General features: G+C 34.3%; 1 protein-coding gene across 2 annotated transcripts in view; it reads left to right on the top strand.

Annotated features, from left to right (window-relative positions):
• c11.1 (maestro heat like repeat family protein c11.1) overlaps positions 1–17,310 on the top strand; it is a 763,927-nt gene that overhangs the window by 498,577 nt on the left and 248,040 nt on the right. For both annotated transcript variants that reach the window (XM_090407949.1, XM_090407950.1), the window contains exon 29: positions 5,327–5,541. In XM_090407949.1, the coding sequence (XP_090264075.1) occupies positions 5,327–5,541 (215 nt within the window). The remainder of the gene's footprint in view (positions 1–5,326; positions 5,542–17,310) is intronic.

Below are 17,310 nucleotides of genomic sequence, written 5' to 3'. Positions count from 1 at the left end.
TGCCATTCAAGAAGATTAGTCTCATATTTTGTGTTGAATACTATGGCTACTCCTTCTTTTCCTTGATTATCATTGCCTGAATATAACATTTTGTATTTATTGCTCAGAAAGATCTCACCAGTTACTCCTTCTTTTCCTTGATTATCATTGCCTGAATATAACATTTTGTATTTATTGCTCAGAAAGATCTCACCAGTTACTCCTTCTTTTCCTTGATTATCATTGCCTGAATATAACATTTTGTATTTATTGCTCAGAAAGATCTCACCAGTTTTGGTCTTTTTTGTTTCAGTCACCCCTATTATGTCGATCTGGTACTTATCTAATTCCTCAGCTAGCTCCATTTCTTTGCCATTCAGGCTTCTTACGTTGATAGTACCGATCTTTAACTCTGGTGATGTTGAGTTGGGGTTTGTGCAGAGCAGAGGATGCTTACTGGAATGAATGCTAGAAAGTGTGGTGATGACAATGAAATAGTGAAAATGTAGATGACTTGATAGTGATAGTTGGTACGAATGACTTGAGAGGTGGTGTGTCGATTATGTAGCATGAAATTTGGGATTGATATTAGGGATAGTGCAGAAAAATGTGTCAGAAGGAAGATATTCTGCTGCTCTGTTATGGTCATGCAAAATGGAAAAGAAGAGCAGTAATAGTGATTGAGATAATATCAAGAATGTGTAGAAAGAGAGGTCTGGAATATGTGAATACATGGAGTGCATTTGAGAATATAAGAGTGCTGTATGCAAGAGATGGATTATGCAACATGGATGCAGACAACATTTAGAGAGACTGTTGCTTATCTGGGTAAGTAACTGTGTTAGAGTAGGGGAAATTGAAGTTGCAATGGTGGAATGTATCAGGAATAGCCTCATTTGGCGATAGTGACTTGAGAAATGAGAGGATGTTTACTGTGTTATAGAGCCATGTGAAGTATGTGGGGAGCAATAATAGCTATATGAATACTGGCATTGCACTTTTTTTTCTGTGTTCAAATACCAGTTGCATTTAAAAATAAAGGGAATGAGTTTGTGGTGTTGATTGACTCACTCTTCAAAGATTCATAATAGTGCTCCACAGTACAAACAACACCAAGAGAGAAAAAAACACATTTATTAAATTTTCTAATATTCATACATTGGATGCCAGGTGGTGCATACCGGACAGACCGCATGATTGTGAGCTTGCAGCTAAGTTATTGTTTTAGTATTGATTTAATGATATTTTGATAATTACTGATTATAGTATTCATGTGTATGACTGTGTGGTCAAATGTGTTTATTTTTGATATATTTATTCCATGTGAGATAGATAAATTGTGTTATTCATGTTGGTGATGCAAAGAAGAACATAGGGGTTATTATGAAAAGCTGTGTGTGTGTTATTTATTCATTGGCAAGAGAAAATGGATTGTGGTATGAGAGTGGAAATAGAGAGTGTCGTAGATGTTTTACAAGCCAGAAATGCAAGTGTTGATGGAAGTAAGAGAATGAAGTAGTGTTGGATTCTGAATATATATAGAGATTGGAGTAGTAATTATTTGTTTCAGAATCCAACATGATCTTCCATCACATAGGCTAGACTAGTAAATATTATTTAATGTAATTCACTTGTTTATAATTTAATATTCATATTTTATTATAATTTATTATAATTAAAAACCTTTAATTTTATCTAATTATTAATTAATTAATCAAAGATATATGTATTAATAATGAAAAGACTATTAAATATTATTAAGCTATTTTATTCATTACTATATTAATATTATAAGAACTTGTATTTGATAATTTAACTGCGTATTAATTGAAATGTAAATATTCTTTATTTATTCCTATTTGTAGAAGTTTAGCTTTATGCAATACCTCAATTTTATTATATTTTGTTTGGTTGTCATGGAGACGTATGTAAGTGAGCGAGCACGTTTTGGAACACCACGTGAGGAGAAGATTTTTATTGAAAAGAGTTTTAGAAAGAAATCACAAGAATAATTTAGGCGGGAAGGATGGATATAAAAAGGGAAGAATGCTGAAAATATAGAGGAGAGATTAAGAGAGAGAGAAATGAGAGGATTGGCATTAGGTTGGAATCAGAGCATTCGGCATTCGGGAAATCACAGTGCGATAATAGCGAGCCGGCAAGTCACTCAAGCAGCTAATAAAGTCTACTAGTCGAGAAGCAGTTAGCTAATAAGTTGTAGAATAACAATTATAGCTACGGAAAACAGCTGAGAGACTATTAATTAGACTAGCGATACTTGAATTGAGATATAATTTCAGGGCCGACCTGTCAAGGACACACAGAATCTTGAAATAAAGTATTGAGTAACTGGAGAATAGTAGGCGCTGCAAAATTGAAGTTTACCGTTAGCTGTGTTTAGAATTGTAGTGCCAAAGAGTTAATTGAATGCTGGAGGAATGAACAACTGTGCATATAAAATCTTAAGTTAAGGAATTATTGTGTTACTTTAAATTCATGAGTGATCAGTAGTGCTTCATGCAAGAACGTTTGTTTATGTGTATAGTGACTGATGATTAATTCAGTTATTACTTAGAAGATTTATTTCAATGAGTGCCGTTTATTGTATAAAGTGTTTACAGTTATAAGAAGTGTTTGTGTGTAAGTTGATGAAGAAAGAAGATTATCAGTAAGATTATTCCAACCATTAATATTCCTATGCAGAGATGAGCGTGTGTTTCATCCTAGAATTTCCTTATGTTAACAGTAACTATTGCGAAGATTAGCTGAAGTGTAAATTTAAAAGTGTTTGCTTGTAAAGAGGTGTTACTGCGATTTTATTGTATTTGGAACTTAAGGAATTGTGAGAAGACTGTATTAGAGACAATGAATTTATCATAGAAGTTAAAATGTTTGTGATATCTTAATTACTGATTTGAACTTAAGTGTAAAATTTGTGATTCTAAAATTAAATGTTTGTTTTTGTTAATCAAAAGTTGTATTTTGCCTGAATCTCTTTTACTGCACCATTCATTAAATATTCGAACCAAAGCAGGTAAAATAAGTAAGTTAAATATACTCGGCCAGTATATACAACATTAACACCAGAATCCAAACAGCAGTCAAAACAGCGGACAGAAGCTGGTTGTTCAGCACCAAAGAAGACAAAGTCGGTTCCATCGGCAGGAATGGTCATCGCATCGGTGTTTTGGGATGCTAAACCCATTTTGTTTATTAATTATCTTGAAAAAGGTAAAACAATAACCAGGGTATGTTATTCCAATCTTTTAACCAGACCAAATGAAAAAATTCGTGAGAAAAGACCTGATTTGCAGAAGAAAAAATCGTCTTTCATCAGTACAATGCACCTGCCCACAAAGGTGTCTTGGCAATGGGAAAATTAAGGGATCTGCAGTATGAATTGTTGTAACATCCACCCTATTCCCCAGATTCGGCTCCCTCTGACTTCTATCTCTTCCCAAAACTAAAACTCTTCCTCACTGGTCAGCGTTTTTCTTCGAATTAAGAGGTGATTGCAGCTGTAGAGGGGTATTTTTCAGATCTTACTGAGAACCACTACAGGAAGGATAATGACGCTGGAGCATCTCTTGAATAAATGTATGTCTTAAGGGAGACTGCCAAAAAATAAAACTAAATTTGAAATTATAAATTCATTTTTTCATTGTTAGGCCGAGAACCTTGCAGACCATCCTTTTAGATTGGAAGGAGAAAAGGTCACATGGCAAGCAGGAAAGGAATTTTGGAATTTGTTCTAAATTCCAAAATCTCAGTCTTGACTGGGGATGTGTCTAAACATGGAAAGTCCAATTAAGGAGTATGTGTGAAATATGTGTGGAACTGCAAAGCAAGGTGATTATGCTACACTTAGTTGGCAGCTTGAAGTAGCCAAGTATGTATAGGCTACCATTGCATAAAGGCCTGCAAGGGATGAATATTTACAGTGCATATTGCACTGTATACCCAAGGTCAGGAGGGTGAATAAAGTAGGGGTTAGATAGATGAGTAATATCATTATCCAATTATCTATCTGAAAGGAGACCAGCTAACTCATGAACAGTACAAGGAACAGGCGTCAATGAATGGAATGGGATCAGATGTGAGTGCTTGGTCTATTAATGGCTTCAAGGAGAGGTATGATAGATATTTTGTTGATAGTTTGGTTTCCCACAATGAGTCTTAGGACTCCATGGATGTGCTTGTGCAATACTCATAATAATAATATAACAATTATTATTACCATGACAAGTACACAGCACTGAACTAAACATTGTGAAAAACAGTTCAAATTATAGGTGAAATAGAACTAATGTCCTTGCATGGCGTAGCACTTTCTGTGGGCCAGATAATCATAGAGTTAATTTGGAGAAGTCAGGCAAGTATGGTTGCATTAATTTGCTAAAGATCTGGGAGATGTCATTTAGAGACCTGATAACCTGTCTTCTCCAAATTAACTCTATGGTTATCTGGCCCATAGAAAGTGCTATGCCATGCAAGGACATTAGTTCTGTTTCGCCTATAATTTGAACTGTTTTTCACAATGTTTAGTTCAGTGCTGTGTACTTGTCATGGTAATAATAATTGTTATATTATTATTATGAGTATTGCACAAGCACATCCATGGAGTCCTAAGACTCATTGTGGGAGACCCAAACTATCAACTAAATATCTCTCATACTTCTCCTTGAAGCTATTAATAGACAAAGCACTCACATCTGATTCATTCATGCCTGTTCCTTGTACTGTTCATGAGTTAGCTGGTCACCTTTCAGTTAGATAATTGGCTAATGATATTACTCATCCATCTAACCCTTACTTTATTCACCCTCCTGACCTTGGGTATACAGTGCAATATGCACTGTAAGCATTCATTCCTTGCAGACCTTTATGCTTGGAAGAATACTTCATAGCTGATACTGATTCTGAAAATTGTCTCTCAGACCTATAAAAAATTCTGTGTAATATGGATGTTTTCCTCTACATTAGAGGAACAAGGATAAGAATCCATCCCTGGAAGTTGCAAAAGGATGTAATAAAAGGTTAAGTAATAAGTTTTTTGCATGTCAAATGGTAGGAGCATGGAATGCATTGTCTAAGATCTGTAAAAGTGCAAACAGTGAATAAGCCTAAGATGTGGTACAATAGATTCTGTGCTGTTTTTCATTGATGAGTCTTATGACTCCATAGAGGTCAGGACAATAATAATAATTTACAGTACAGTCTTTTTTTTTTTTTTAGTAATTCTTCTTCAAAAAATTAATTAAAATAATAGGTGTTCTATTTTAGATTACTAAAACTCACACAGCTGTTTATGAAATAATCAGAGTAAATATGAACTATTATTATGCAGGCAATTTGTGCCCTTCGAGAAATGTTTCGAGTGGCAGAGATGGAACACTGTGCACAAAACTACTTTGATCAAATATTTTCTACATTACTTCTTGCAACAGGAACATATGTTGGAATACTACTACCTGCAACTCCAACAGCAGATGATAAAAAGGGAACTACTCCCAGCTTTAAGAGCTCTTTAGAGCATAAGGCATCTAAGCCATCTCCTATTAGGTAAGTCAATAATTGTAATATATTTAATATATAAAATAATTTAACAATGTATCAAATATATATATATATATATATATATCCTGTATAAACCTAATTTTTGCATAATGTTCGAGTTAGCAATGGTCCATAATGTAAGCAACACTGTAGTTCTCCTTTGCATTTGAATCAAAGTTGAAATCCTGCACAGATCATATCTGATAATAATAACACAGTTCATATTTTCTTGAACAATTTATTATTATTAACATCTGACCTCCATGGAGTCAGAGGCTCGTCATGGGAGATGCTCACTATTGCACACAATGCTCATCCAACCATGTATTAAACTGATTTAATGTGTCTATTCACAACACACTCAAGCAAGTGCATTTTACCCACCAACCACTCTCCATGCAGAGAACCTTCTCCTTATTCCTCTGCTCACACTCTCCTTATACAGTTTCCAGCGATGGCCTTTTGTTCTACCCCCCCATCTCCATTTCTGTGAAAAATCTCTTCTATGTCAACCTGATAACCCTACTCACAATTACATCCTCTGATGAAATTATCAGATCTAAAACTCTCCATCTTCGTGCCTTCCTTTACATGCTGCCTGAGATAGTTGTCTCTCAAGAACTTGAGAAATTCATTTTCCTTACTCCCAAATGCTGTCTCTTCATTCCAATCTATATCACCTTAATTAAAATTGCCCATAAAATTACCCTTCCTTTGTTTACTAATCCAAGTTGTTTATACATTTCTTCATCAACCACCCTCCATATTTATTAATTTTTTTGTTTTAATGGAATAAAAGTATTGATATTGATGCAAGGGAAAGTATTACTTTTGTTGAATTTACTGAAATAAAATTTGATAACAGTACATATTATGTAAAATATATCACTAATTTCTTTCACACTTTGCCATCAGAAATGCACTGCACTCTGCACAGAATTTTTCCATTATTTCGGATGTTTCAACATTAATATATATATTTTGTTTAGAAATGGAACGGTTACAATTGCTTGACCTAAATGGGAACAAGAGATGATCTGAAAATTTTATTGCAGTTATGTTTTTGCTTTAATATAGTTATATAGAAGAATAGTTCATGGATGTGTGGAGTGAGTTTGATATTAAAAATGAATTGCACGAGAGGAGATGTTCTGCACTTTAATGGATTTAGCAGGTGCCTAGAGAAATTTTTACTGTAATGAGACCTAATGCAGAGAGTCAGGGAAACTAGATCACCTTGGGAGGAATGCTGAGAATGTTGTATATAAATTCACCTAGGATGTGCAGATGTAATAATGATACTAATATTATTCAATGAGCATGGTTATGAATCTGTTGAAGGGATGGAATTTGCTTATAGGTTCAGGCATTTTGAGTGTGTCTGGAAAGGTAAAAGATAAAATTGTCCAACTGGGACATGGAAGTAACTTATTATAACCATATACCAATTCCAAGAGCATCAGGGGGGGAAAAAATGGTTGAGTTTGTTTTGTTACTTTTTTGTGAATATGCTGTGGTCTAAAATTGTCATTAGAGAATCCTGGCTCTCAGAGTTGGATGCTGCAACTTCTGAGATTGAGCATGAAGGCAACAGCATTTTCAGAAATGACAGAAGAGATAGTGAGGAGGTTGGGGGGGGGGGGGGGAAGAGTACTACTAATGATATCAGATGACTTGAGTTCAGTTATTGTAGAAACACATGAAAGCAATAATGGTAATAATGTCCCATGTGGCAACGAATATGAAGCTATCTAGTGTAAAGTCAAGGCTGATAGGAAGAAATATATGGTGGGTATTGCTAGACCTGACCGTACATTTGCTGGGGAGAAGAAGCATCATGAAATTCCCCTAACAAGTACTAAACAAGTAATTATTATGGGTGACTTAAATTATCCAAATATTGATTGGGTGTGTAGCAGAGTTCATGATAAGAAAGGAGAATTTATCAAACTGTTGCAAACAACTTTCTGAAGCAGCATATGAAAGAAACAACTTGAGGAAAAAGTGTTAGATTTGAATTTTTCTAAAAATTGAGACATAACAGGAAAAATTCATAAAATATTATTACCAGAATCACGTTTAATTTAAATGTCTTTATTTGTAAAATTTTCAGCCAATTTTCAACATCATTTTCAATACAATATGGGAAAACACAAAAAAGAGAAAAATTCAGTTGAAAGCACATGATATAATGTGCACTGGCAACTGAAGGAAAATAGCTAGATCTGCATCAGAAATGCTCTGCACAGAATTTGTCCATTATTTTGGGATGTTTCAACATTAATATTTTTTGTTTAGAAATGGAACGGTTATAACTGCTTGACCTAAATGGGAACAAGAGATGATCTGAAAAGTTACCCAAAATAAATTATTATTATTATTATTATTCAGGCCTCCAAGGAGTCAAAAGACTCATCAAGGGAGGTCCTTCCTAAGACATAAACTTTCACTTCCTCCTAAATTATAATAAAATAATTTAGTTAATAAATTATTGGTAAATAAAAAAAACATTACAAATTAGGGAACATGTGAATAGTGAGTATTAGTACTGTTTTTCCAGAAGAAAATAACTTTTGTGTAACACTTTGGTTTTGTTCCACTGTATCCTGTGTTTTGTAGATAATGCGTGGCTTGCTAAACTGAATTTGTTGGGTTCTTTAAGTCAAATATATTCCTGATGTTCTTCAAGATGAATTTTTGTAGAATGACTAGTTAGCCATAATTACATAAGCAGCAAGAGCCGAGGATTCTCTGAACTTGGGGATAAGAAAAAGGAGGATATTTGGCTTTAGGTTCCATAAGGAAGGTACAGGTAGGCATTCAATAATCCAGTTCCTTCAGATCTCCGGCATGGATTTCGGAGCGCACATTTTCAAATTTACTGCATTGGTGCGCCACTGTTTTCTGTTTATGTTTTGATGGCGCTGTAGTCGATAAACATTGCAATAACCTGCTTATTCCTTCTCATTTTATCATTTATTTGCTGCTGTATAGCCCCATTATGGATTCAGCAAAGAAAAGAGGTGGCATAAAACATAAACATTGTGTGTTGTCGATCGCAGAGAGAGTGGAAGTGCTAAAAAATCTTGATAGCGGCGTGTCTGTGTGAACCATTTGTGAAACATACGATACTGGCTCTTCAACAGTGTATGATATTAAAAATAAAAAAAAAACTGTCAGAAAAGAACTGTTAAAGTTCTTTTCTGACAGTGTATCAAAAAAGCAAATGTTTGTAAGGAAGTCAATGACGGAGGGAAAAAGTTCGGAACTGGATCAAGTTCTCATAACCTGGTTTACTTTTTGTGTAAGTGAAGGTGTGGAAATTTCTGGTGATTTATTAAAGGAACAAGCCAAAATGTTGCATGAAGAGCTGGGATTTCAACACAAGTGTCAATATTCAGAAGGTTGGCTGCATCGTTTCAAGTCGTGACATGGCTTACAGTTTTGTGCGGTGCATGGGGAAAAACGTTTAGCAGACAAAGATGCAGTTAGTGCATATGTGGATGAATTTGCAAAGTTAGTTAGTGATGAACATTTAAGTCCTGAACAAGTGTACAATGCTGATGAGACCATGTTTTGGAGATGTACGCCAAAAAGAACTCTAACAACTGAGGGTGCAGAATCGCCATCGGGGTTTAAAGCTTCGAAGGATCGCGTCACAGTAATGTGCTGCTCTAATGCTGCGGGTACGTTGTAAGATGTAAGTTGCTTGTTATCGGAAAAAAGTTTACATCTGAGGGCTTCAAGAGTATGACACAGTTTCTTGTCCATTACCGTGCCAACAAGAAGGGGTGGGTTATACCACTGATATTACATTGGATTGGTTTCAAAACTGTTTTGTTCCTGAGGCTAGGGCTCACTGTAACTCGGTTGGATTAGACCCTAATTGCAAGATACTTCTTATTTTAGACAGTTGTTCGGAACATCCAAAAGCCGATCTTCTAGTGAAAGATAATGTTTTTGTTGTCTGCCTCCCACCCAATTGCACATCACTGATTCAACCACAGGACAATGGTATTATACATTCTATGAAGTGTAAGTATTGATCCCTGTTAATGAGGCACCTAGCAAGTTCAGTTAATTCAGGCACTCCAGTACAGAAGTTCATAAAAGAATTCAACATTAAGGATGCAGTGTACTGTGTTGCCAATGCGTGGAAGGCTGTGAAAACATCAACACTGAAAAATGGATGGCATAAATTGTGGCCAAGTTTAATGTTTACTTCTCATTCTAACAAAGACACTGAAAATAATATTGTAGGGTTTAGGGTTCCCAAAGAAAAGCAGCTTATACAGGAACTTCTTGCCTATGTTAAAAATGTAACTAATCCTGATGTCAAGGAGCTTTCATCAAGGATAAGTGAAGATGTTTTAACGGAATGGATGAATGTCGATGATAATGTGCCTACAGTTCATCATTACACTGATTCTGAAATTGTAGATATGGTTAAAAGTCTGGAGAGAAATGCCTCTACAGGTAGTGATGAAGATGAAAGCAGTGACAAAAATGAGGAAGATGTGAGAGAAAGAATCTCTATTGGCAGGTTAATTACGTTGACAACTGAACTGCTAGCTGGACTAGAGCAACGAAGTTTTGTAAGTGAACAAGAAATCATGAATGTTTATTTGCTCCAAGATAAACTTATTAGAGAAAGACCCAAATATATGAAGCAGCAGACACTACACGATATATTCAAGAAAATAGCTAGGAAGAAGCAGCAGTGTATCCACACTTGATAATCCACCACCATTAACTTCAAGTCAACCAGATGCGTTGTCACCACCATCAACATTTTATTAATTAAAATTCTGAGGAACTATTTTATTCAGTTGAACTAAAATTCTGTAGAACCATTATATTTAGTTGAACATTAAAATTTCATAAGCTTTTCATTTAGTAAATAATAATATTTGGTTAACCGATCAAGTGTTGATCAATTTTATTAATTAACTCGACCAACTAGCTTCACCACACTTATCTGTTGGCTTCTTCAGGGCACTTACATATAGGTTTAAACACTCTCACAATTATGCGAAACTGCAAACTGACTGTCAGTTTTTATTCTTGTCAGTTTGCAGTTTCGCATAATTGTGAGAGTGTTTAAACCTATATGTAAGTGCCCTGAAGAAGCCAACAGATAAGTGTGGCGAAACTAGTTGGTCCAGTTAATTAATAAAATTGATCAATACTTGATCGGTTAACCAAATATTATTATTTACTAATTTATGATCAAGAAAACAACCTTCTTTTCATTTAGTGTTTAATTTTCTTTCTTTAAAGGACTATACAGGTAGTCATTTTCTGTTAAAACTATACAGCATATATAACCATCCGAAATATGGCATTTTCAAAAATCCGACATCCTTGAGGTCCGGAGGTTGCCAGATTTTTGAATACCTACCTGTATTAAGTTTGCGAGCTGGATGCAAAGAGACTTGTAAGTTAATTAATCTGTCAAAGTAGTCTTCCTAGTTTTTTCTGAAAGTCCTTTAACATATGGAACACAAATTGTGATAATTTCTTCTTGAGTTGGGTTAAGATGACAGCCATAATTGTTGATTATTTTTTCAATACTTTTTATATTATAACCATTAAAGGTAAATGCAGTTCTGAAAATAAACAGTTCTTTGTTTAGAAGAGAATTTGTAAAACATATTTTATGAGCTCTAGCAACTACCATATTTCTGACAAGGGTGATGTGAGTTAGAATCAATGTATTTATTATTATTATTTTAACATCCGACCTCCATGGAGTCAGAAACTCATGGTGTGAGGTACACATTATCATACACAAAGTTCATTCAACTGTGCCTTAAGCTGATTCAATATGTCTATATTCACAACATACTCAGTCAGTGCATTCCACTCATCACCCACTCTCATGTAAAGAACCTCCTCATGACTCCTCTGCTCAACCCCCTCCTTATACAGTTTCCAGGATGGCTTCTTCCATTTCTGTGAAAAATCTCTCCCATGTTAACTTGATAACATCCCCTGACTATCTTATATATCTCAATCATATCCCCCCCCCCTTTCAACAAGGCTTTGCAGTTTACATTCTCTCAATCTGTACTCATACTCCACATTTCATAGACCACTAACCACCTTTGTGAATCTTCTCTGGATCTTTTCTAACATATCTATGTCACCATGAAAAAGTGACCAAATCAAATGAGCCCTGTTATAAAGAGATTTGATCTCTGTAGCCATTTGTTATAAAGAGATTTGATCTCTGTAGCCATTTGTTATAAAGAGGGATTATTTAATTTTTATCAATCCTTATTTGTTATGAGATTTCCTCTATAACGATTATTTCTATTTCCGAATGTTTTTATTTATATGCACAAGGGTTCAATTCTGATTGGTGCAATGACCTTGAACTGTTTCTTTCAAATTTCTTTCAAAATCTGAGACCAAATACAAAATATACACATTTAATAAAATATACACTAAACAGTATAACACTAAACTTTACAGTATAAACAGTATATACACTTCAAATAAAATTACATGACTAATTACAAAATTAACTGGCCTTTTCCAAGGCCTTTTAAAATAAACCTACACTTTAGAGATCACCCATTCTCTGACTCATTCTATTACTGGTTTGTTTAACATATACTTAATCACGTCTACTAGACTAAATACCTTGTTTACACAATAACAAAATGTTCATAGTCAGTTTCTTTGTTAAGGCCTTTTTCTGAAGATATAAGATTCTCTTTTTCTTTTTCCATAGAATCCTTTCTCATTACCCTTATGTAGCACATAAGAGTGATGAGAAAATAAGATATTCTGAATTCACTGAGATATAAGTACTCTTACCTCTTGCAGTTCAATTCTGTTAATTTTTGTACCAGCAAAAAAGTTTTCTTACTGCTTTATCTTAAGTTACTAAATTCCATCTCCTTTTCCAGTAGAAATAACAGATAGATCTGGTGTCCTTAAAACAGATGAAAGTTTCAATCAGCATTTCCTCGAACATTCCTATAGAACGTCAATCACAATATTTTCTTTTATATACCAATACTTATTTACAGTCTTAACTCCTCCATTATAAAGGCTCACAATTCTATGATTCCCTTTTCAGAATCTTCTATTAATATTCCTCCAACTGTAACATGCAACTAAATACACTTCGTAAGAACAAAATTCCTCCATCTGCGTTCTTAAACTTTCATTAGCTCTCCCCCTGTTTCTCCTCCGTTACTTCGATACCGAACACTCTAGTTATTTCCATTACCTCGATACTAAACGCTCTCTCTGTCAGCTGTCAATCACCCATTAGACTCCTCAGCGAGCATGCACACTCCATGAAAGTGGCAAGCAGGAAGTTATGTATAATGGCTGACGTGTTGTCTCCGTTAGCGTTGCGAGAATGCCGTTACAAAACACAGCATTTAATAATTTTAAATCACAATAAAATTTCTGAAAGTAACACAACTATCCAAATCCAGTAAGTACATAATTTTTTTTTAAATACTTCACATGTCATTTGACAAAATAACATCAATAACATAATATGACAATTATGACAATAACATAATACTTATTATGAAACCAAAACTAATAATGTACTAACATAAACAATTTGTAAAAATATTCATAATTTTAAATTATGACTGTTATTACATCCTGATCAAGGCCTTATACAATGGTATCATAACCTGTTACTTCTGTATATCAGTATTTGCCAGTATTTGTTGGTTTTATATATAATGAGAACTGTAGACTTCCATTTGGTTGATGTAGAATGAGAACATCCAGAAAAGGAAGACAATTGTTATCTTCTACTTCCAGGGTAAATTTGATTTGTGGGTTTTCTGAATTAATTTTTTCAAGAAATTCATGAAGATCTGACAAGGTAGAATTCCATACAGCAAAGATATCATCCACATATCTGTACCATGATGGTTTTGGTGAAATAAAGTAAGAATATGTTGTTCAAAATGTTCCATAAAGTAAATAGCTAGAGTTGGGGAAATGGGAGACCAATAGCTGTTCCCTCTATCTGTTTGTATAATATAATTTGTTCTGGTGGCTAAAGTATCCTGAATTAATGACAGTCAAATAATTTTACAATATCAGGAGGAAAGTCATTAAGTAATTCAAATGTATCTGTCAGAGGGATAGAACACTTTAGTTTAATTTAGCTTAATTCAGGATACTGAATTAAACCATGCATTATCTACAAAATACAGGATTTAGTGGAACAAAACCAAAGTGCTGCACAAAAGTTATTTTCTTCTGGAAAGATGGTTTAAGGAAAGCTGTGAAGCACACATACCAAAGTGTTGCACAAAAATTATTTTCTTCTGGAAAGACAGTATAAAAAAAACTGTGAAACACACACATTCACAATCCAAATCTGAACAAATGATTGGCAAAAACTTTCTTAATTTTGGGAAGTTATACTGACTAATACTCAACATTCATGAGTTCCTTAATTTGTAATGAACTTTTTATTTATATTTAAAAATAATTTATTAACTAAATTATTTTAATGTAATTTATTTGGATATCTATTAATGCAGATGGAACTGTTCTCCTGCAGCCAATAGTGCACTTAATATTATGCACTTTCAGTTCAATTATTGTTCTCTTTTTTGTTTTTTTTTCTATAATTGTATTGACAATGACTGTGAAACTTAGCTGAAAATTTTACAAATAATGACATTTAAATTAAACATAAGTGATTCTGGTAATAATATGTTATGATGAGTATTCAATTTGATTATATCATCAGAAGGTGTCTCAGTTAAGGATGTAACTGTTTTGCCATCAATTGGTGAGAGTGATCATGCCGTACTGCCCAGGGAAGCAGCCAACTATATTGTTGTTCCAATCATGGCAGGTTACACACTGAACTGGAAATTATGCAAAACTTGGAAGAATACTATCTTTGCTTCTGTGGTATCACTTATTGAATGGGAAGGATACCAGCAGTGCATGGGAAGCTTTGAAATTATGCAGTATCTGAATTTGTCCCTAGAGCTTGAAGAATAAATAGGATGAGAGTGAAATGAATGTGCAGTCTTATTTAGCAAGAGGTTCATAAGAAGAAGATGATGATATGGAATGAGAAAAAGAATCAGTGGTGCTTTGAAATATGTAAAGTGCATGCCAGAAAACTTATGAGATTTTGTATCAAAATCCAAGTTAGATGAAAAGAAATTGGCTGCACAGGCTAAAGGCTACCCAAAAGAATTTTATCATCATGGTGCAAATAAAGAAAAGAATGAATATAAAAGAATAACTGAATGCAGACAGTACATTAGAAACAGATGCAGTAGTTCAACTAATGAGGGCTAACTTTGGCAAGAACTATCAACTAGTATATGTAAAGAGATTCTAGAGCTGTTGAATTTCATGAATAAGAATTCAGCAATAGAGAAAGATAGGATATTAACACTTACGTTTCAGCTAAAATGGCTTTGTCCTTCGCATGTTTAATTCCTTAGTTTAGGAAGAAACTATCATAAAAACATACATCATAGAATGAATGTATGATAATCCCATTGTACAAGAGTGATGCAGGGATTGATGGCTTTAACTATCAACCTATAAGTATCTCTGGAGTGATTGTGAAAATTCTAGTGAAGTTGGTAAGAACATGCTTACAGAAATGAGTGAAGAAACAAGTTTTATTTTATAATGAACGGCATAGGTTTACTAAAGGCTAGGCATGACTTAGCAATTTGCTCATATTTTATAATAATGTTTTGGCTGAGTTGGATAAAGGGAATTGATACATTATGATATTAGACTTTGCTAAGGCAAATAATTCTATTTGATAGAATACCACGTGAAAAGCTGTTATATAAACTGGATATGAGATTAGAATATAAACCATTAACTGGATAAGTAGGTGGGTAACAGTTAGGTATCAGGAAGTGGTATATGGACAGTGTGATCTGCCAGATTTAAGGTGACCAGTAGTGTTCCCCCCCCCCCCTCACAAGAGATCAGTCCTTAGACCATTGTTGATAACTATATATATATCATTGATATCGAAAAGGGTCTGACAGGAGATCTTCAATCCGAGCTGCTACTCATATACAGCATTTACAGGGTAATTTGAATAGGCTAGAAGTGCGGACAAACAATAATGGCTGTCAATTCAGTGTTAGTGAAGTTATACACCTTGGCATGATGAAATATCCAACTGCATATTGTATCGATGGGATTATTCTATAAGTAACTGAGGAGGTTAAGAATCTTGGACTTATGGGATAAAAAGTTGAAGATCAAGTGTGGCATAGCAAAATTTGCAAATACAATTCAGAAGATAACAGCAATATTGAAATGAACATTGACATGTAAAGATATGGAAGTCATTTTCACTTTTTACAGGCCTTGTTATGAATACACCTGGACTGTGCACAGATTTAGTTTCTTGGGTTCTGAAGGATTAAGGAAGCTGTGGAGAGGATCCAACAAAGAGTTACAAAGATTTTACAATGAATACAGAATGTAGATTATGAGGTTAGATTTTTTTGTGTGTCTGTGTTGCTCCCACCCAAGAAAGGTTATTTGCAAACCTATAGTACATTTTGTACCATGAGTGGGCTAATAATTTTTTTTTCTATTTTTATCGATTTTTTTATATATACGAGGGTGGTCTGAAATGTACTCAGCCTAACAATGAAAAAACAAATTTGACTGCTGTTGGATTCTGGTTTGTAATGGTGAATCCAAGTCTCATCCATAGTAATAAATCGATGCACAAAATCAGTTTTATTCTTGTTAAAACGCTCCAAGCACTGTTCAGAGATTTTCATGCGAGTGTGCTTTTGATCTGCTGTGAGCGAGCGCAGCACCCATCTTGCACAAAGCTTTTTCATTTGCAATTCTTCATGCAAAATGCAGGATATTTCAAAAAGAATGTCCCAATTTGAAAATTGTATATCTCTGCAGCCACAAACCAGCAGGTGGAAGGCACATTGAGCATTTGTAATTGTGGTGAGTGAAACTTCAGGCCTTACTTCATACTTGGTAATTTATTTTGTAACTGTATCACATTTTCATTATTAAATATAATTATTTGAAATCGGGTGATTCTTTTTGAAACACCCTTCTTTTAGAAACACCCTGTATCCTACACGTTCTTTTGAAATGGCTATAGTCTCAGCAATTTCACGCACTTTGACATCCAATACCATATCGTGCACTCGATCAAAAAGTGTACTTTTTGATGCACGTCCTTCACGTGCATCATCTTCAAAGCTGGTAAGCCCATGTTTAAACTCGGCTGCCCATTTCTTAATTGTCAAAAATGAAGAAGAGTGCCCATAAACTTTTATGAACTTCGAATTAATTTTTTTTTGGCATTAAACCTTCTTTTACAAAGAATTTTATAACTGCACGATACCCCAATTTTATCCATTCCAAGGGATATAGACTGCACTTTTGCTTCAGAGAGCTGTATAAAAAAAAACTACTTGATAGATGACTTACAATTTCATATGGATGCTTATGACAGATGTACCAACTTAGAAAAAAAAAATCTTGCTGATAGTGTTGCCATCTATGTTCAAGGCCGAGAACTTTTTAGACCACCCTCGTATATATATATATATATTATTTTGTACATAGTCCCGAAGCCTTGCTTTAGAGATGAAACTTTTCCAGTTGCTTCAGGCCTCCAATAAGCAGAGTGGTGATCTCACACTGGAAAATGAAATTCATCAAGAGTATGTGGACTGCATACACAGTTTACCAGTATATGCAGGAGAAATAGGGATAATAAGAGATGATAGAGGGCTATAAACTTTT

This window comes from Typopeltis vanoorti, chromosome 18 (genome assembly GCF_054136105.1).
Source record: "Typopeltis vanoorti isolate ZY-2024b chromosome 18, IOZ_Tvanoo_1.0, whole genome shotgun sequence".
Lineage (NCBI taxonomy): Eukaryota > Metazoa > Arthropoda > Arachnida > Uropygi > Thelyphonidae > Typopeltis > Typopeltis vanoorti.
The sequence above is the reverse complement of the archived record's forward strand: the minus strand, read 5'-3'. Positions and strand labels throughout refer to the sequence as shown.